Source organism: Tympanuchus pallidicinctus, unplaced genomic scaffold (assembly GCF_026119805.1).
Source record: "Tympanuchus pallidicinctus isolate F22 unplaced genomic scaffold, pur_lepc_1.0 scaffold18, whole genome shotgun sequence".
NCBI classification, from domain to species: domain Eukaryota; kingdom Metazoa; phylum Chordata; class Aves; order Galliformes; family Phasianidae; genus Tympanuchus; species Tympanuchus pallidicinctus.
Window position 1 is genome coordinate 12020169 of NW_026294699.1, and position 18108 is coordinate 12038276.

The 18108-nt window shown below is 49.6% G+C and overlaps 2 protein-coding genes across 2 annotated transcripts; both read left to right on the forward strand.

The window, feature by feature from the left end:
- Positions 1 to 3153: 3153 nt before the first annotated feature.
- GRIFIN (galectin-related inter-fiber protein) lies at positions 3154 to 5301 on the forward strand. Its single transcript, XM_052679754.1, has 3 exons — positions 3154 to 3992; positions 4077 to 4239; positions 4696 to 5301. Exons 1-3 carry the CDS (start codon positions 3853 to 3855, stop codon positions 4858 to 4860), a joined length of 468 nt encoding a protein of 155 aa, XP_052535714.1. The 5' UTR covers positions 3154 to 3852; the 3' UTR covers positions 4861 to 5301.
- A 10688-nt stretch (positions 5302 to 15989) lies between these two features.
- Positions 15990 to 17318, forward strand: LOC128078965 (galanin receptor type 1-like). The gene has a single exon (XM_052679751.1). It carries the CDS (start codon positions 15990 to 15992, stop codon positions 17316 to 17318), a length of 1329 nt encoding a protein of 442 aa, XP_052535711.1.
- The last annotated feature ends 790 nt before the right edge of the window (positions 17319 to 18108 follow it).

The window sequence follows — 18108 nt, forward strand, 5'->3', positions numbered from 1 at the left end:
CTCCAGCCCTCTTCTGGCAGGTCCTACAAATTGCAACGTGGAGAGAGCAGAAACAGCGGTTAGCAGAGGCTGTAAAGCAGGCAGTAGGGTGGGGATGCTCAAAACACAGTTGTCCCCAACTCCACGGCAGCCAGCACAGGGAGGACAAAAACCCAGCCCTGACACGGTTGCTGGTTCGTTGGACAGAATAAGAAACGAAAAAGGAGACATGAGACATTACTGAGTTGGTGGAGCAAATATGGCCAAGCCTGCACCCCCCAAACCAAAAAACACACAATTCCTAGGTTAAATATTGCTAGTTCTTTAAGGCTTCAGGCCTAGAGGCTCCTGTGCTAATAATCCCAAGGGAGTTACCAGGGGTGGCTCTCAAGTTTCTCCATCCCTGAGCAGCAATGGGGCACAGGAGCGTGGCTCTGGCTGCAGCCCAGCACCAGGTACCCAAAGCAACCCTGCATGCACCAGCCCAGTGCCTCATTGGTGTATTTTGAGCATGTGGGCTGATCTGTAAGCCACCAGTAGGTGTGTATCACTGAGGTTTCCCAGCTGCTATATATATATATATATATATGCATGAGTACATAAAGGGTCAGATATTAATAGGGCATAGGGCAACAGCATCCAAGGGCACACACAGCACTGTAAGAGGTGTGGACACAGCCAGGACAGCGTGCTGAAGTTTCTGGCTGGCAGGACAAAGTAAATACAGAACAGCATGCAGCACTGCAGGGGGAGTATGCCTAATGTCGGGGCACAACTGAGTTAATTGTGGGATGGACACCACATTCCTACAAGAGCTCACAGTAAAATACAAGCAGGTATCAGAAGCCAAAGAATCACGTGCAGAGCGGTCGCAAGAACACAGGAAAATTGGTTTGTAGGATGTAGATGCAAGGAATGCTCTGGGGTCCTGCAAATGCATCCTGTGTGTTTGGAGACCTCTACAGACTAATGAACGCAACCGCACTTGCAGAGAAGCAGTTTCTCACAGGGGAGATCTGTGTGAAAATCCCCGTGGGAAGCATCAGTGTTGGGCTCCTCGCTGAGCACTTCTGTCACTCCATGAACAGCAGGAGAAGAGCCTGGGGACAAATGACCGAGAGCAGGACAAGGATTGTAACGGCTTAGGGATAGGTGCAAACACTGCCTGTTGTACAACCAAATGGCTGACAAATGCGTGAGCAGGTCTGCTAATAAGAGATTTGATAATCACCAAAGTGTCACGCTAACGAAGAGCCCCTGCAGCTAACCAAGCTGTCAGACCATCAGCTCATTTTCTGTGCCGTGTTTTTCTTTGCTGTAAGCCAGCAGCACGCAGTCAGCATGCCTGGGAAAAGCAATGCCACTGAGAGCCAACCGCCCACCTCCAACAGCTGACTTTAGACGTGTTCCCACTCCCTTCCTCCTTGTTAAGCAGAGGTGATGATGGCTCCCAAGGAATGGCACAACAGGCAGAAGGCAAACAAGGCACACCTGTACAACCAGCCCCTATTTGGGCACAATTTGCTGTGTTTGCACCTTTCCCAAAGCTTTTACTGCTCTCACCAAAAGGAGTCAAACTGGATTTTGGGAGCACTGAGCATCTCCATAGTTGCTATCCCCAAAAGCAGAGCAGTCAGAACCTTTTCCACCCTCAAGAGTTCACCCACCTCTCCAAAAAATATTTATGCTGCTTTTTGTGTTCCTGCAGGGCAGCCCTGCAGAAAAGTCACAACTCCAGCACTGCTTGGCTAAGCACCACTGTTAGCAGCAGGGCAGTGAGCTCAGCACTTGCTGCTGCTGGTGGCTTCAGCAGCTGCACTGGGAACTCTCACCCGGCCCAGCTGGACATCGCCCTGCCAGGACAGCTGCAGATCTGTGGGCAGTGCATGGTTTCACGAGACAAAACCAGCACTTCCAGCAGCTTCTCCAGAAACTGTGACTCATGCTGGTGTCTGTGCTGCAGGGGTGAGGTGGGCACTGGCACAGAAAGGAGCCCTGCTTCTTCCTCTCTGCACAGCATCCTTTGTCTCCTCAGTACCTTCACTGAATCATAGAATAGAATCATGATTGGAAAAGAACTCTAAGATTGCCAAATCCAAATCCAACCCATCCCCACTGTGACACCAAACCATGTCCCTCAGCACTTCCCAGCACTGCCATCTGAAGCACAGAGTTCTGCTCCAGTGCTCCCAGCACATTTCCTCACCACGAGCACTTTGCTTTTGCAGGAGACCAAAGGGGCAAAACCCATCCTGGGATTTGGTTTTACAGCCCCAGGAGAGGCTCTTGGCTTAGATGCATGTTGGATTGAGTTTTAAGTCATCTGCCAAGGGCGCCAGGGCCTGGGATAGCAGCTCTCATTCTGCTTAGCTGCTGGAAACAAAGCAAACATTAAATAACATCAGCACCATGGCCCATAGCACAAGAAGTTTTCAACCACAGAAGCCAGGGATTCCTGTAGGACCATCCAGGGAGAATCAAGGCCTCCCAGGCACAAAGGGTTGGCCAGAACGTTCTTTTGGTGCACTGACCCTGTGAAAATGGGTGCACAGCAACCCTTCCCTGGCATAGCTTTGCCCAACTATACATTAACAAATGCTGATGCAAACTCCCATCTCTAGTATACATCAACTTTCATTTCATCACAACCTGTTTCTTGGTGCCTTTCCACACCAGGAAACATCTGACAAAAGCTCTCTCATCCCCAGATTCCTACTTTGTTTCCAGCAGGGAAGGGAACCGCTCTGAGCTCAGCACAGTGGCATCCCAAACCTGCTGGCCCCATACAGGCTGTGAGAAAAAAAATAAAAAAATAAAAGGAAAACATTAAAAAAAAGATTGTACAGACTTTGCAGCAGAAAGAGCTGCTGTTATCTCCTCCACCTTCAGGAGCCCACATTCTTGTTTTGTGCCCCATTGCTCCCACCCTGCCTCCATCACATCACCGCCCGGGATGCTCAGTGGATGAGTGGGGCTGAATGAGCTTTGCACGCCTGAGTGGGCTGACCCTGCCTGGGGAGCAGGATTTGCTGCTCCCCATCACCCAGCACTAAAAAGTGACCTCAGGCTGCTGCCTCTGCTAATCCCTGGCTGACAGCCCTATATAGACTCCCCCACCCCGACTGCACAACCACATCTGCTGCACAGAGCAGGAGAGCAGGATGGCATTGCGGGTAAGTGCTGGTGATGTGCTTAACCTGCACATCCCAAAAATGCACTGGAAATGGGAAATGGTAACAGAGAAAGGGAAGGGGTGTGAAAGAACTGAGCCATGGGAAGGGAGAGCTGGGAAAGGGGCTGCCAAAGCTGGAGAGATTTTTTCCCAATGAGTTTGGGAAGGGCAATGCTCAGAAATGCAAGATCATAAAGAGTGCTAAAAAAAAAAGTGGGATGAAATGGCAAGCCCTTCTTATTAAAATGAGTTATTTAATAAAACTATGAATTATTCAACAAGGAACATTTTCTAGCTTGTTCTATGCACATTTAACATTGAAAATGGGAGGGGAGCTGGTGGAATGGAATCAGAAAGGAGATCTTGGGATGTCATCCGTGTAACACTGATAGGGATGGGCTGGATGCCACATTACTCTGCTCCTTTGTCAGTCCCTGCCTTTCACGTGCTGCTTCAAAGCATCACCGAGGATTTCACAGATTTCACACTGTCCAGGCAGGGAGAAGGAGCAGTTGCCTTTGTGCCAGGCAGGATTTCTGCCCTGAGGTCTTCTGTAGAGAGCGGGGTGGCAAATACAAAAGAAAATCCCGAGAAGAAGGGGAACATCCTGAGGCTCAGAGCAAGAAAAAGGCTGGAGCAGAGAGCGTGTGGGAAGGGGGACGGAGGAGAAGAGGAACAGAGACGTGGAGCAGTGGCTGGGGATGGGCTGTGATGTGCTGTTCCCCACCGTGCCCTGTTTTGCCATCACCTCCTGGCGGCAGTTCGAGGCTTTGTACCCAGAGGGGATGTGTCCCGGCTGGAGCGTCGTGGTCAAGGGTGAAACCAGCTCCAGCACCAGCATGTGAGTACAGCCGTGCTCACAGCTCCCTTGGGACAGCAGTGCTGCTCCATGGCCCTTGTGCATCCCTTTCTCTCGCTCTTATAGGTTTGAAATTAATTTCCTCAGTCATCCCGGAGATCAGATCGCTTTCCACTTCAACCCCCGCTTCGCCAGCTCCAGAATTGTTTGCAACTCCTTCCTGGCCAACCACTGGGGGAAGGAGGAGGTGAACAAAACCTTCCCCTTCGAAGCCAAGGAACCCTTCCAGGTAGCCCCGGGTCACACCATGGATGTCCTTGGGTGGGGCAGGAGCATCCCAGCCAATACTGGGGTGGTCCTCAAGGATCTGCCTTCACCTTTCCAGCCAGCACTGTACCCAGTGAGGTCCCCTTTCTGAATCTGCCTCCTGTCAGTATTTCTTTTGTCCCTGCTACTTTGCTGCTGATTTATAGCCAGCTCTGGCGCAGATGCGCACAGCTCCAGCAATAATCCCTGGTGCTTTTCTCATCAGTTTAAGCTTTGCACTGTCACCAGTTTCTGCTATCACAAAGCAAAAACCTCTATTATTCTTTTCTTTTGCCCAAAGGAGAGATGACCTGTTCACATGTCAGCTGGGGGAGGGTTTGGATGCACATTCCCAGATCTGAGCGCTCACCGATGTGACAACAGTGAGGTCTGGGGAGGATGTGTCCACCTGGTGAATGTAACACAGCCTCTCTTTCAGGTTGAAATCTATTCTGACCAGGATTATTTCCACATTTTCATTGATGAAAACAAAATCCTGCAGTACAAGCATCGCCAAAAACAGCTTTCATCCATCACCAAGCTGCAGATTCTTAATGATATTGAAATTTCTTCGGTGGAAATCACCAAACGAGGCCTTTACTAGCAAAGAAAGTTGGGATAGCCTCACCAGCCACTCCTCCTTAATTTCCTGATCCAGATGGGGGCCTCTTCCTCCACATCTCCACCCATCATCAGCCAGCCAGATAGCTGCAGCACATCCTTGCAGTGGAAATGATGGCCACAGCCATTGCATGCCACAGCACTACAGCAGCACCCAGCCATGCTGTTAACTTGTAGCCACATCACTGAAGACCTTCTGCCCCTGTGCCCTGAAGTGCACAATGCTCTTATCTTTGCTGCTAGAGAGACTGACAGATCACTGCTTCACATCAAAATCTGCCTTGAATAGCCTGGATATTTTAATGCTGCCCTAGAAATTGTATTTGCCCTGGAGTGGGATGCAAATTAGTGCTAGTCCTCAGCTGGCTGCATGGCGATGGATGCGATGTGTGTGGATGTTACCAATGGAAAGGAACAGCTCACTGCAGGAGCTGGGTTAAAATGCCACTGTATTTGCCAATAAAATCCAACAAGGGAATCCCTGCTGAAACATCCCTCACTGGGCAGATCAACTGTTGTTTGTTCCCTGCAAACCTATAGGTGTGAAATAGGTACTAGCAACAGCCAGTTGTGGGGCAGGAGGACACAGGTTGGGGGTTGCTTTACTCTGCACTGGGAAAGCACTGCCCTTTAGCTCTGAGGGCTAATGAAGTCCTGTCTTTGTAGGCAAATTGCAAGATATTTCCAGAAGATACATTCCACAGAGATGTTTGCTCAGCCTGTGTCCTGCCAGCTCCAGCCTTGCTAGACAGAGCCTGGGAGTTGGTGTAGTGGGTCAGAAAAGGGTAAAGCTCATCAGGACACATAAAGGAACATAGGCCCTTCAGCATGCAACAGAGATGCAGCTGGACTCCAAAAACAAAAGGACATCTTCAGAAGCCAGCATCTAGAAGCCCATGAGTTCAGAATGAACAAACTGCCACTTTCCCTGTAGGTGTTCTGACTTTTCTCTTTGCCCTGCCTGCTTTCATTTCCTCCTCTTTTTCAGTTGCCCTTCATACACATCCTTCTGCCTTACACTCTGTTCTCTTTGCAGTTGCCTCTTCCTTGAAAAGGAAAATATGTCTGATTCCTTGACCAAGCCACTGCAGGCAAAGATGATGTTATTTTTACTGTTTTAATTGCACACATTAGAAGCATAATGTCACGGTGTTAAATCTGAACAGGAACTCGCTCCAAAAACGCAATTACAGCTGCCCCCAAATCACTCCTTTGTTTCTCAGACGTAAGACAGACCACATTCCTGATGGCAAGCAATAACACAGACGGTCCCGCCTTGCAGTCCTTTCCTTCAGGACGATGACACTTGCTAACAAAACAGCCCTGACCCATCCTCGCCTTTGGATGGGATCACCAAAGGCCATAGTTGCACTCCAGACTTCTCAGAGCTTAAATTGGCCATTCCCAACTCTTTCCTCTGTTTATAGTCTCAAGGACTTAACAAAGAAGAGGTGACCGCGTAGCCAACCACAACACAGGATGCCACAAAGCTGACATTTATGAGTCTGCTGAAACGCTTATCATTTTCTTCCAGACCATAAAAAACACCAACTGGAACTGGGCCTGTTCTCACGGTGGAGAATGCAATGGGAACTCAAAATAGTCTCAAACAGTACCTCTTCCCCCCAAAGAGAGCAGAAATTATCATTTGGAAATGACAACTGTCTCGGTGGCAAGTTGGGAGAGCTTGGAGATGGTGAGATCTCCTTTGGAATAAATCCATCACCACTGAGGCAAAACAGTTGCCAGCATCTGGCTTATATTGTAGTTGTGATGCCGCTCAAGGGCTCCACGCACTTCACTCCTCCAGTCATCCCTTCAGCAAGGCAGACACAAGCGCAGGCAAAAATAGTCCTGTTGGGATCTCTGTGTCATACTTCTGATAATGCTGAACTGCATTTGAAAGAAATTGTTCTTTTTATTCATGCCTGTTTGGAGGTTGATAGACAGATTATTTTTCACAGAGGAAAAGTGATGAAACAATTTATGAGGCTAATACTTTGTACCTACATAGCTACAAAATCCATTTACAGCCACTGCTGCAGTAATACACCACAATTTCATTTTTCTCCCCAGAAGCGAGGACAAAAGACCTCGGACAAACAGGGCAAAAATATTTCAAGTACAAACAAATCAAGAGATGCCACACCAAATCAAGCAGCAGCAGGGATTGTGCCACATCTGCGAGCACCTTCCCCACAGCTGGTGCACCCACACTGAGCAAGCCCAATCCCTCCTGACACATCCACAGCACTCCTGCAGGGCTTTTTACTTAGGCTTTTATCTGCTGCCTCCTCTAGCCAAAACAGTCCCAAGGGTAAAAGGGTCTTTGGAGCAATGTGGTTCTAGGGAGCTACAGAGCATCTCTGCAAGGAAAGCTTTGGGCTGGTTAGGAGAAATGTTCTCTAACTCTCTCACCCTCATCTGCCCCTGAAGGAGAAACTCCAGGGAAAAAATGAAGCCACTCTATTAAGATGATCAATTAAACTCTCAGGAGGGAGTTGACACATCACCACCACACAGAGGCAGTGTATGCTGGTGCTGAGCTGATCAGAGAGAAGCAGCTCATGCTCCTTCCACATCTCAGTCAGCTTTCCTATTCACATCCTGGAGCCTGGGACTGTAGAGGGAACTGATGGAGGCACTCTTGCCCAGCTTGGAAAGGTCCTTTTGAACCTTGAGATGAACATTTAACTGCCCAGGCAGTTGGGGCCAACCAGCACAGGAGCCAGGTTGAAATGCTTCCAGAGATAGAAGGTACTGCAGGAGGGGATGGGGACTGTCTTATCGGTTCTGCTTATAAAGCAGAAGATGCTGCCCTTACTGCTTACACCAACCAGGGAAGGCCAGCAGGGAGCAATGCCCCTCAGGAGGCAAAGCTAGGAGAGGTGGTGACCCCGCAGAGGAGCTCTCCCATTCCCACTTGTGTTCCTTATTTGGGCTGGATTTGCAGAGCTCAGTGAACTGCTCTGGCTTGTCCCAGATCAATAGGAGGGAAAACAGGCTCATAATCCCTCGTGCTTGAGCTCTGCCAGAACTCCCAGGGCCAAGGTCTCCTCTGGCAGCATCTCAGGGCTGCAGATCTCTTGTGGAGCATCTGATGGTGCACAATTAGCAAGCACTCCTCAGTTCTGCTGACACCGCTGGCAGTCATCACACACCCTGGCAGCAGCACCAGTGATTTCCTCATGGGCCAGCAAGCAAAAGGCTCCCACGTCAATGACAGTCACATTCTATCAGCAGGGCAGCAGCCTGGACACATCAGGCTGAGTGATGCTGTCTCTGCCAACCTTAGCAAGAGACACACGAATAGCAAACACTTGGTCCTGCCCAGAGATGAGGCAGAGTGCCAGTACAGCAAGAAAGATGTCTAGAAAAGAATTAAAAGGGAAAAAGCTGTGCAGGTTGCATCTGCTTCCCATTTGCTTTCTGACTTAATGTCCACCTTTCTACAAAAACAAAAAACAAAAAACATCACAAAACACTTTGATGTTGGTGGTTTAGCTATGCAGCCATGGCTGGAGGGCAGTTCTGGTGAAGAGAGGCAGAAGGGCCATTGGGAACTGTTTAGGTGACAGATGAGTTTTCTGCCATTTCAGTGCTTCCACGAACATCCCCTGAAGGAGGCAGAGCTGTGTGAGGCATTGCTCCTTGCCACTGATTCAATGCAGTCGTGCTGTGATGCAGCTCAATGACCAACCCACATCTACAGCACCTCACTTCTCACCTCCCCAGGGCGTCAGTTCTCCCAGCACATTGCCACACAATACAGCCACCAGCAAGAGCAGAACTTAAAAGCCACGACTTTCTCCTTCACGTCTCTGAGCCCTTACCTAAGAGAGCGCTTACTCAACACGTGGGCTGTCAAACTCCTTGAATGTTCAGGAGTCATAGATGTCTGCCAGAAGGGAAGGTTCAACTTCCCTGAAGAGTCCATAATAAACAAATAAACAGAACAAGAAGAAAGGAGGAATAGCAGCTCTGTTCTAACTGGGAGAGAGAACTCTGAGGCACTATGCAGCTGAAAAGGAGCCTCTGCAGAAAAGGAGAAATGCTTCTTTTACTGCATTTAAAAGGAGCTTTATGAAGTCACTAACTTGCACCACCTCCATCCAGAGCCAGCTCAGACAGGAGCCCATCTCAGCTCTGATCTTGCATGCATAGCGGCAGGTATCAAGTTGCAGACATTAAATGCAGGCTGCAAAGGGATTATTTTCTGAAAGAAAGGATCTGCTGTAGAGGTTGAAGCATTGGAAGCTGATGGTGCTGCTTTGCTTGACAGATGAGTTCTTGTATACCTCTGCTGCATAAGAAAAGAGTGACAGAAATTAACCCTACGTATGAATTTGCTGACCTTCCTGTTCTGCAGTCTGTTCAAGACCCTCTTGCTGGAGCTGAACATAATCTATCATGTTATGCCTTCAAGCTGCAAGAATACAGCCAGCCAAAGCTCTGACTTGCCCAGAGCACACAAGCCAATGGAGATCAGGCAGCTTTCCCTGCCCCCATCTCAACCTGTGCTGCCTGGCTGGGTCTCACAGAGCACTTTGCAGCTTCAAACTAGAAAAAGAAAGAAGTGTCATAACACCTTTATAGAGGTGAAGAAATCAAGGCATGTGGTGGGAAAAGAGCAGGGAGGAAAAGGGAGTGACCAGGTGCATTTGCCTCCAGGCAAGTGCTCTCACTCTGCAGCTCATGACCTATCTATGTAGTTTATGTCTTAGCTTGGCTGGAACTTTCTGTGACATATGAGAGTTTGCCTTAATACAGTAACAAACTCTATGCTGAATCCCTCTATGATCTGCAACACAGCCTAGGTTGCACAGACAAGCCAGCCCCTTGTCTTAATAAGCTGAGCTTAATGAGTTTTCCATTCACCCTGTACATAGGCATCATTGCTACAGTCTCAGCTGCTAATCAGTATTTCTTCAACTTCTTTACTTCCTGCTCCATCCTAAACAATGGCCAAAGAGCCACAAGCACCCCTTCATTCTTCCCCTTCCTCTCCTAAGCAAGGTTCAGCGATTGCTGTGTGATTTATTGCACATGAGATCGCTGGTTTTGTAGAATGGGAGTAAGACTGAGGTGCAGCTATTTCACCTCCTGACCTCAGCCTCTGCACTAAACTCCATCTACTGTCATAATTCATTTCCTGAAGTCATCTTGTGCTGTGAGCACACGCTGGAACCAGAGAGACAAACGTGGTCAGTGGTGCTGAGGGAGCAGCGATTGCCCGAGTCGTTCCAGATGAGTCACTGCACAATGAAAGGTTATGCATTATTACTAGAGAGAAAAAGAAGTATGCAGCTGATCCTGACAGAGCTTAACAAACGCTCCGAGCCTCTGACTGATTTTGTATGACTCTAGTTGTGATATTCCTCTAAAAAGGCTGCCCAAGATAAATAGAAGCTCACAGATATATTTTTTTTTTCTTACCTTGTCAGAACATTACGCAGAACATGCTGGAGAGGATTCAGAGCCACAATGTCACCTCTCCCTGCTTCCCAGTTGATCTCCCTCTCAATCCACACGGCAGGAACCCTAAGAGCTTTCTAGCCAAGAGCACAAAAGAGAGGATAGCTTATTATCACGCACACCACCTGATGGCCAAGCCCTTGTTGCAAAAGCACTCAAGCTCCAAATCTCACTACAACCTGATCCCAGCCTCATCAGCCAAGAGTGAATCTTCATGCACAGACAGACAAGCTCCCTGCTATTGTGTTCTCTAAAACCTTTACCTGCTCTGCTGGCAGCTGTGGGCCCTGCAAGTGCTTTTCTCAGTGCCTTTCCTTCCGGCTCCCACACGTTTTTCCTCTGCTTCTGCAAGCAGCTGCAGCTGGGAAAGGCAAACTGTGGCAAATTTAAAGCCTTTGTCAGATTTCCCCCAGCTGGCAATCAGCTGATGGAGCCAAGAAAGCTCTGTCATGTAAAGACCTCTTTCTTATCTTGTTGCAGCCAGTTACTGAGCACTGGGAAAGCAATGTTTTTGTGCAGCTCTGGCAGCACTCATGTGTAAGGAAAGACTGCCTCAGCAGCCTCTGCTATGATATGGTTTTATCTGCCTATCCTCTCAGCAACTGCACTGGCAAACTGCTTTGACCAAAACAGGCTGAAATGGAGACTCACAAACCTGATCAGACCAGCCGGTTTCCACAGTTAGCCAAATCTGCTTAATTTGGGCCTTGCTTTCAGTCTGATCCTGATTTTTCCTAAGGATTGATCTTGCCTCTTCTGAGCAAAAGAAAGAGACCTCCACACCACATGTGAGCAGAGAGAAAATTCCCTGGGCTATGAACTAGGGATCCAAAGCACTGATCTCTCCTAGAAACCACTTTGCTGTGCAGTCACAGAATCATTTGAGCTTTAATGGACCCCTAAAGGCCATCTGGTCCCACCCCTTGCAATGCACAGGGACACCCACAGCTCCATCACTGCTCAGATCCCATCCCCTGACCTTGGGTGTTTGCAGGGATGGGGCATCACCACTGCTTTGGGCAGCCTGTGCAGTGCCTCAAATCTCTTATCTCTGTTCATCGACTCTCCTTTTAATGAGACAGGGCTGTATTTTAAACAGGGTCCCATCAGGGGTACATTCAACCCTGTACTCCCCAGTCTGCTGCTTGCCTGTCCTTCTGTATGAACCAAAAGCAAAGATATCAGAAAGATGGATTTTCAATCACACTTATCCCAAAATGGTGTTTCATTGTTCTTGAGTGAGCGCCCATCATATCAGACAAATTCTTCTGTACAAAATTATCTTTTCATTTCAGCCACTACATTTCTGAAGCACTCAATCTAAGAGGCTTCCAATAACAAAGAAAGAAGATAAAGAAGTTGGCACGTATCTGTTTATGAAAACAGACAGCAGTGAATATTCCCAGGCAGAAAAACGCACACATTCCTCATTTAAAATCCTCAAAAGGACCCTAGAAATAGTTTATACACTTCATTCTTTGATAGAGAGGGGAAGAACAATGAGAGAAGAAAGGTTTCCTCTCTCCTTGGACTAATTATAAACAATAACCATCAATTCCCAGTTGTTCTTATTTGTTTTGCAATAGTAGTTTCTAATACTCTGAAGTGCACTTGACATCTTTTGTGCCTCGTCTTGGTGCACTGCATCGGCCTCTTATCTCTTCCTGTCTCTACACCCACTTCAACATGCTGACATCAGTGAGCTCCACATCGGAGTGATGCTGAGGACGTGGGCCACGGTGCCTGAAAAGTCCTTGTGTGCCCACCAAAATCGCAGTGCCAGAGCAGCTCTGCAAGGCCCAAAGCTCTGCCACCAGCAGGGGGAGTGGCAATCTCAGCTCACATGTCCCCCAGATTCTGTGATTCTGTGAAAACTGACAGTGCTGGGGATATGGTGAGTTTTCTTGTTGGAAGAAAGTGTCCCAGAGGAGGATGGACGATTTTTTGTCCAATATACAGTAGCAAACAATAACGCTGCTGCTTTGCCCTGATGGTACAAGAGGCACAGAGACAGGTTTCAGCATGCCGTGCATATCAAGCATTAGAGATGCATGGGACTCCTGGGTGGCAGTGGCCCATGGGTGGCAGCAAGGAGTGTATGCAGTATGGGCAGGTGAAAAGGCTCCCAAGCTTCCTTTCCCCATAGCCCTCCCAGCTCTGTGCCAAAGAGTGGAGGGACGGGAGGATTCAGAGGCAGTGATGAACCACTCTGGGTGTTATCCAGTGCTTTTCATGAGCAATCTGACCAGCTCCTTCCAGTAAAACCAAAGGGGATCAATTTCACTGGCGTTAGCATTTCCCAGCTCACTGTCTTTTCTCCAAGCCAGCGGCCCAGCTGCCAAAACACCTCCCCTGTACTTAGCAGGGAGAAAGTTTTACAAGGGGAAGGTACACAAGCTGCTGTGAAATTTCTCCATTTTCATGCTCACAAGGAGCCAGTCCATCTGGTCACCAGTACAAGCTAGAAAAGCCTCAGGATTTCTCTAATGTATACCAGTTCTTGGGCCTGGAACAGTCAGAACACAACAGCCCAGCTCCTGCTCTTGCTGCAGTGGGAGCAGGGAGGTTTGTGCTGAGACAGCTATGCTAAATTTACCCCACTCTGGGACTGTGACATGGAGTGAGCAGAGCAGGTTTTGTGGGCAGACGTGCCAGGCCTGGGAGCTGCTGTGAGTTTTTCTGAGATTCTGGCAAAGCCCCAGAGTGGCTGACTCACTGCTCCTCTCAGGTCAGATCTTCACAGCTGTAACTCCGGTGAGACCAGCAGGTTATTTCTGATGCACACTGCTGTAGGATCACAGTCCAGTCCGTTGCCCTTGCTGGTGAAGGATGGCTTCTGTTTCCAGTGGGCCTCCTTTAGCTTTTACTCTAAAGCCACGCTGTAAGAGGGGAACCAGTGTGAAAAGAGTTTTTGCTGGAGATTTCCCATCTTGAGCTATTTGGTGACTTTGAACTTGCTGTAGTTAATGAACTTGTTATAACTAATGACCTTGTCCTTTCTAACTGCTGTATACAGTATATAGATTTGTGATTTGTTGTTAGAGGTGACTTGGCCCTTGTGAGCTGTGCCAATGGATGCAAAAGCAGATTTATCCTAATTATATTGAACCACTGATTAACTTAGTAATCTGGCCTAGAGGTTCCTTAGCAGTGAATCATGCAGGTTACAAATAAAGCGCATGGGGAAAAAATGATAATGTTACCCTCATTTATTAGACTGAACAATTGCAAAGCAATAACCTTAACAAAAGAGGTTTAAAGAGTCCTGGTACCTTTCTTTGCTCTCTTCTCTTGCAGTTTGTTAATACCCTTCTAAAACTGTTGACTTAAACACCTCCATTCTGTTGTTTTCTGCATGTAATGACAAATCTGCTTTAGAAGGCTGAGCAGTGGCTGGCAAGGAGTCGGGTGCATGGAGGTTTCCAATTGCTAGCTTCGACCTGGCCTCTATTGTTGCCTGTTTGCAATAGATCAATTTGGTTGTGGAGCAGCTGCGAAATTGCAGCAGATTTTAGGTATCCATGTGAGTATCTGGACAATTCTCTGCATAGAATAATGTGTACCCTGTGCTCTGGGCAACACACTGTAATTAGTTTATAGAAGTTGTTTGTCTCTGAAGATCTATAAATACACATACATAAAACTATAAGGGAATAAACAGTCACATGCCTAAAGCAAATGCATTCTAATGCAGAAGAGCTTTATATGCCGATCACATTCCTCTGCCCAGAGTTGTTCCACTGCTGATCTTCCTTTCACTTCACGTCAGGATGACCAAAAATATTTACTTTCTTCATTCACATAAATAGACTAAAATGGATGGAGAATTTCCCAGCGAAATAAAGGACATTCACCACTCAGTGACAAAAAGCTTCCACTCAGCCTGCGTTTGTCACCGTGCTCTCTCTTAGAGAAAGCAATGAAAGAAAATACAGAATAAACTCCTCAGGTTGAAGTATTGGTTCCTCTTGTCAAATTTTCTTCAGTGATTCACTGGCATCACCTGATTACCCCCAAGTCTAAAGCTTCATTTAACAAACTAACTTTGTTCCCCAACCTAGCCCTTCAACTTTTTTAAGTGACATTTCCTACGGAACGTTTGTCCCATTCCTGCAGTGTAAGAGAAAAGACACAAAGCTGTGTTTCTTCGTTGATCAAGTGGGTTCCTACCAACACACGGATACGGTGTTGACCGCAGGCTGTCGGCTTCTGTGGGAAGGCGCAAAAGGAGCCCAGTGGATTTGATCTTATGCTGGAGGTCGGTGCAGAAGTGCCTGGGTGCACTGCTCTGATTCCATGATTTTGTGAAGGCCGGGGAACAGCGGGAGAGGAGAAGGCCCAGGGGAGGCGGTCCGTGCCCGGCGCCCCCTCGGCGGAGCTGTCCTTCAGCACCACGGCCCGGGCACGGGGAGCCCGGCGGGAGGAGCGGCTGGCAGCGCTCGGCTCGGCTCGGAGAAAATGAGCACGGCGCTGCATTGCTTGGCCGGGCGTGAGCCGGGACGGCACGGCCTGGAACAGCTCGGACCCAGCCAGCAATCCCGGCAGAGGACATGGAGGTGTCGGTGAAAACGGGGGTGTGCAGGATGCGCGCTTGTGGGTGCAAAGAGGGAGTGCAAAGGGTTAGCAGGGAGAGCGTGACCGGGGAGTGCAAAAGGAGGAGGTGTGCGGGGAGGGGTGTGCAAGGTAATATGTGTGTGCAGAGGTTGTATGCCCGAAGAGGGTTGTGAGGCACCTGTAGAAAGGTGCATGCGGCAAGTGTGGCAAGGTTAGGGTGCACAGCGTGCATGTAGAGTGTCTGTATAAGTGTATAAGGGGATCTATAAACCTACGTGTGTGCTGGGAGCGCATGTGACGGATGAGGAGTCTGCAGAGTGGTCTGCACGCACGGTGGTGTGCAACAACGCAGAAGTGTGAGGGAGGGAGGTGGGGGTGTTGCGGCTTGCAGGACGGGCTGAAGGAGGGTTGCGTGTGCTTCGTGCGTGTGCAGGGCTCCGTGTGTGCGTGTCAGCGCAGAGGGACGCGAGTGCCGCCGTGCGCGGGGTGGGCGCAGGGAGCGCGGTGCCGCTGGAGCGAGTGTGAGTGTGTGTGTGTGAGCCCGCGGGTCCTACGCTGCCAGCACACGGCGGAACGGCCGGCAGAGCGGGAGGATCCCGGCCCGCCGCTGCCCGCCCTACGCCCGGTGAGTGCCGCCGCGCCGCGACGTGGGACCGGGGCAGAACCGGGAGGGGGGAACCGGGAGAATCGCGGTTTAGCGGGGACAGCCCGTGTTCGGGGCCGGTAGCGCGGGGCATGCAACTTTGCCGGGAGGACGGGGGAGTATCGGTGTGGCTGGGGCTGCTCCCCGAGGGGATGCTGTGCCCTCCGTTCTCGTCCCGTCTCCCTGCGGCCAAGCAAGGAGCCGGTGCCCGCAGAGGCGCGCTGCGCTTCCCGGGCCACCCGCTCGTATCCGCGGCTCAACTAAGTTACCGAGAAGCCATTTCCGACAGGCAGTTTCCCTGGGAAAAGAAAATATCGAGGCTCGCTCTCATCCCTTTTCTATTCACCCTCTCTTGCAGGCGTGGTCCCAGGTAGACATGGCCGGAGCGCTCAGAGCAGCGTGGCAGGCTCTGCCCTGTTAGCCCCCGGGGAGGCTCAGCCATGAATTCCTCTCCCTCCACTCCCGGTATTCCCCCCAGCCTGCTCCAATTGTGGCAGGAGGAGAACCAGACCCAGGGTGGGTTCTGGAATGGAAGCCAGGAGCTGGGCTGGGAAGAGCTGGAGGAGATGCTGTTCCTCTTCGCCAAGGAGCCCATCACCATCAGCCTGACTGCCATGTACCTCGTGTCCTTCGTGGTGGGCTTTGTGGGGAACATCATGTCCATCAGGGTGCTGACGCGGAAGCGCCGGAGCCGGGTGTCCAGCCTGAGTGCCACCCGCAGCCTCCTCATCAACCTAGCGGTGTGTGACCTCATGGTGGTGTGTGTCTGCATGCCCATCACCGTGGGCAACCTCATCTACAAAGCCTGGGTGTATGGGGACTTCCTCTGCCGGGCTGTGCCCTTCATCCAGGCTGTTTCCGTCTCTGCCAGCGTTCTCAGCCTGACCGTCATCAGCGTGAACCGGTACTACAGTGTGCACAACCCACTCAATGCCCGCTCCTTCTTCACCCAGAAGAGGATCCTCAGTGCCATCCTGGTAGTGTGGTTGCTGTCCTCAGGAATATGCATGCCCCTCATCTTCATGAACAGACGGGATGAGATTGGGGTAGTGGAGGGCTTGCCCCTGGTGTTCTCCATCTGCAGGGAGATTTGGCCTCAGGAGAGGCTCAAGCAAGCCTATAACTTTCTGCTTTTCTGTGCCCTTTACTGCCTGCCGGTCCTGTTCAACATGGTCATCTGCTTCCTGACAGTACGCCGGCTGTGGAGCCGCAGCAGCCAGCTGAAGGAGAGCAGTGCCCTGAACCGCTCGCTGCCAGCCTCCAGGCTGAAGATTCGCAAGAAGGTAGCCCAGATGGTGGTGGCCCTGGTCCTGCTGTTTGCCATCTCCTGGCTGCCCGTCTACCTGATGGACATCTGGATCGATTTCAACATCCCCAAGTCTTTGCAGGATGTGACTCCTTCTCCTTGGATCCTGCAGCTCAGACCTTTCGCCCAGTGGCTTGGCCTGAACAATTCCAGCCTCAACCCTATATGCTATTGTTTTGTTGGGAACCTCTACAGATCAGCCAAGGAAATGAAGAGCAAATACCACCAAAGAATGATCTCTCTCTTTAACTTCTCTCTGTCTGAAGGGACAACCCGTTCCTCAGTCCCAGAGCTGTTCTCCTACCAGAGCCCAATGGAGCCTGCAAGGAAAGGACGCTCTGCTACACCTACCATGAGCAAGAGGGCCCAGGGAGACCCTGGCACTAAGAACAAGGGTGGACACTTGAAGTCTTGCCAGCACCCACCTCTGAACACTGTCTCCAGTGAGAACACTTCCTTATGATTCTGCTCAGGAAGTGCACCTCATTTCCTCCTCTGCATTAAAAGACTCTTAAAAGGTCTTCACGAACCAGGCACATTAATGACAGAAAAAAAAAAAACAACTTTCTTCTAAGCACTCCCACCACCAGCTCAAAAATCCAGACAGGGAAAGAAGAGAAGAACATGTGGAAAATATAACATATTTTAACTCAGATCAACTTTTAAGACAAACGATTTCCACTGGGGACAACCAGCTGCACAACATCTTGCCCAACAGGCAGAGCAGCTCCCTGATGGGGAGGCTATCCTCTGCAGCTTCATCTCCCAAAGTAACAGCAGAGCCATTGCGATGCAGCAGCAATTTGACTGCTTGCTGCTGCTTGTCCTGTGCTGATAGCAAGCAGCCAGGACAGGCACTCTGATGCAAAGACGTCAGCTGTCATCACAAATAGTGAAGAAATGCTAGCAACAGTATCATAAAAAAATTAGTGGGGGATTTCACACACTTTATCACTTTGGATTTCATTGCCTGACCATATTGTTTCACTACACCGTACAAATAAATTCTCCTGATGTGAAGAGATGGTGCCAGAAGTGCTGAAGCAACCATTGCCACTCCACTTCAGTAATTCAGAAGGGAGAATATGGCCTTGGAGGTGATGCAGAAAATGCAGTAAGAAAATATTTGTTGGGTATCAGCTCTCTTTTTCTTACAGTTATGTTCCTGTGCACGGAGTGGAAAGAACTGGGCTTCTATTAACATGATTTGCACTTGAAAAACCAGCTCTTTCTCAGCTGTGTCCGTACCAAAC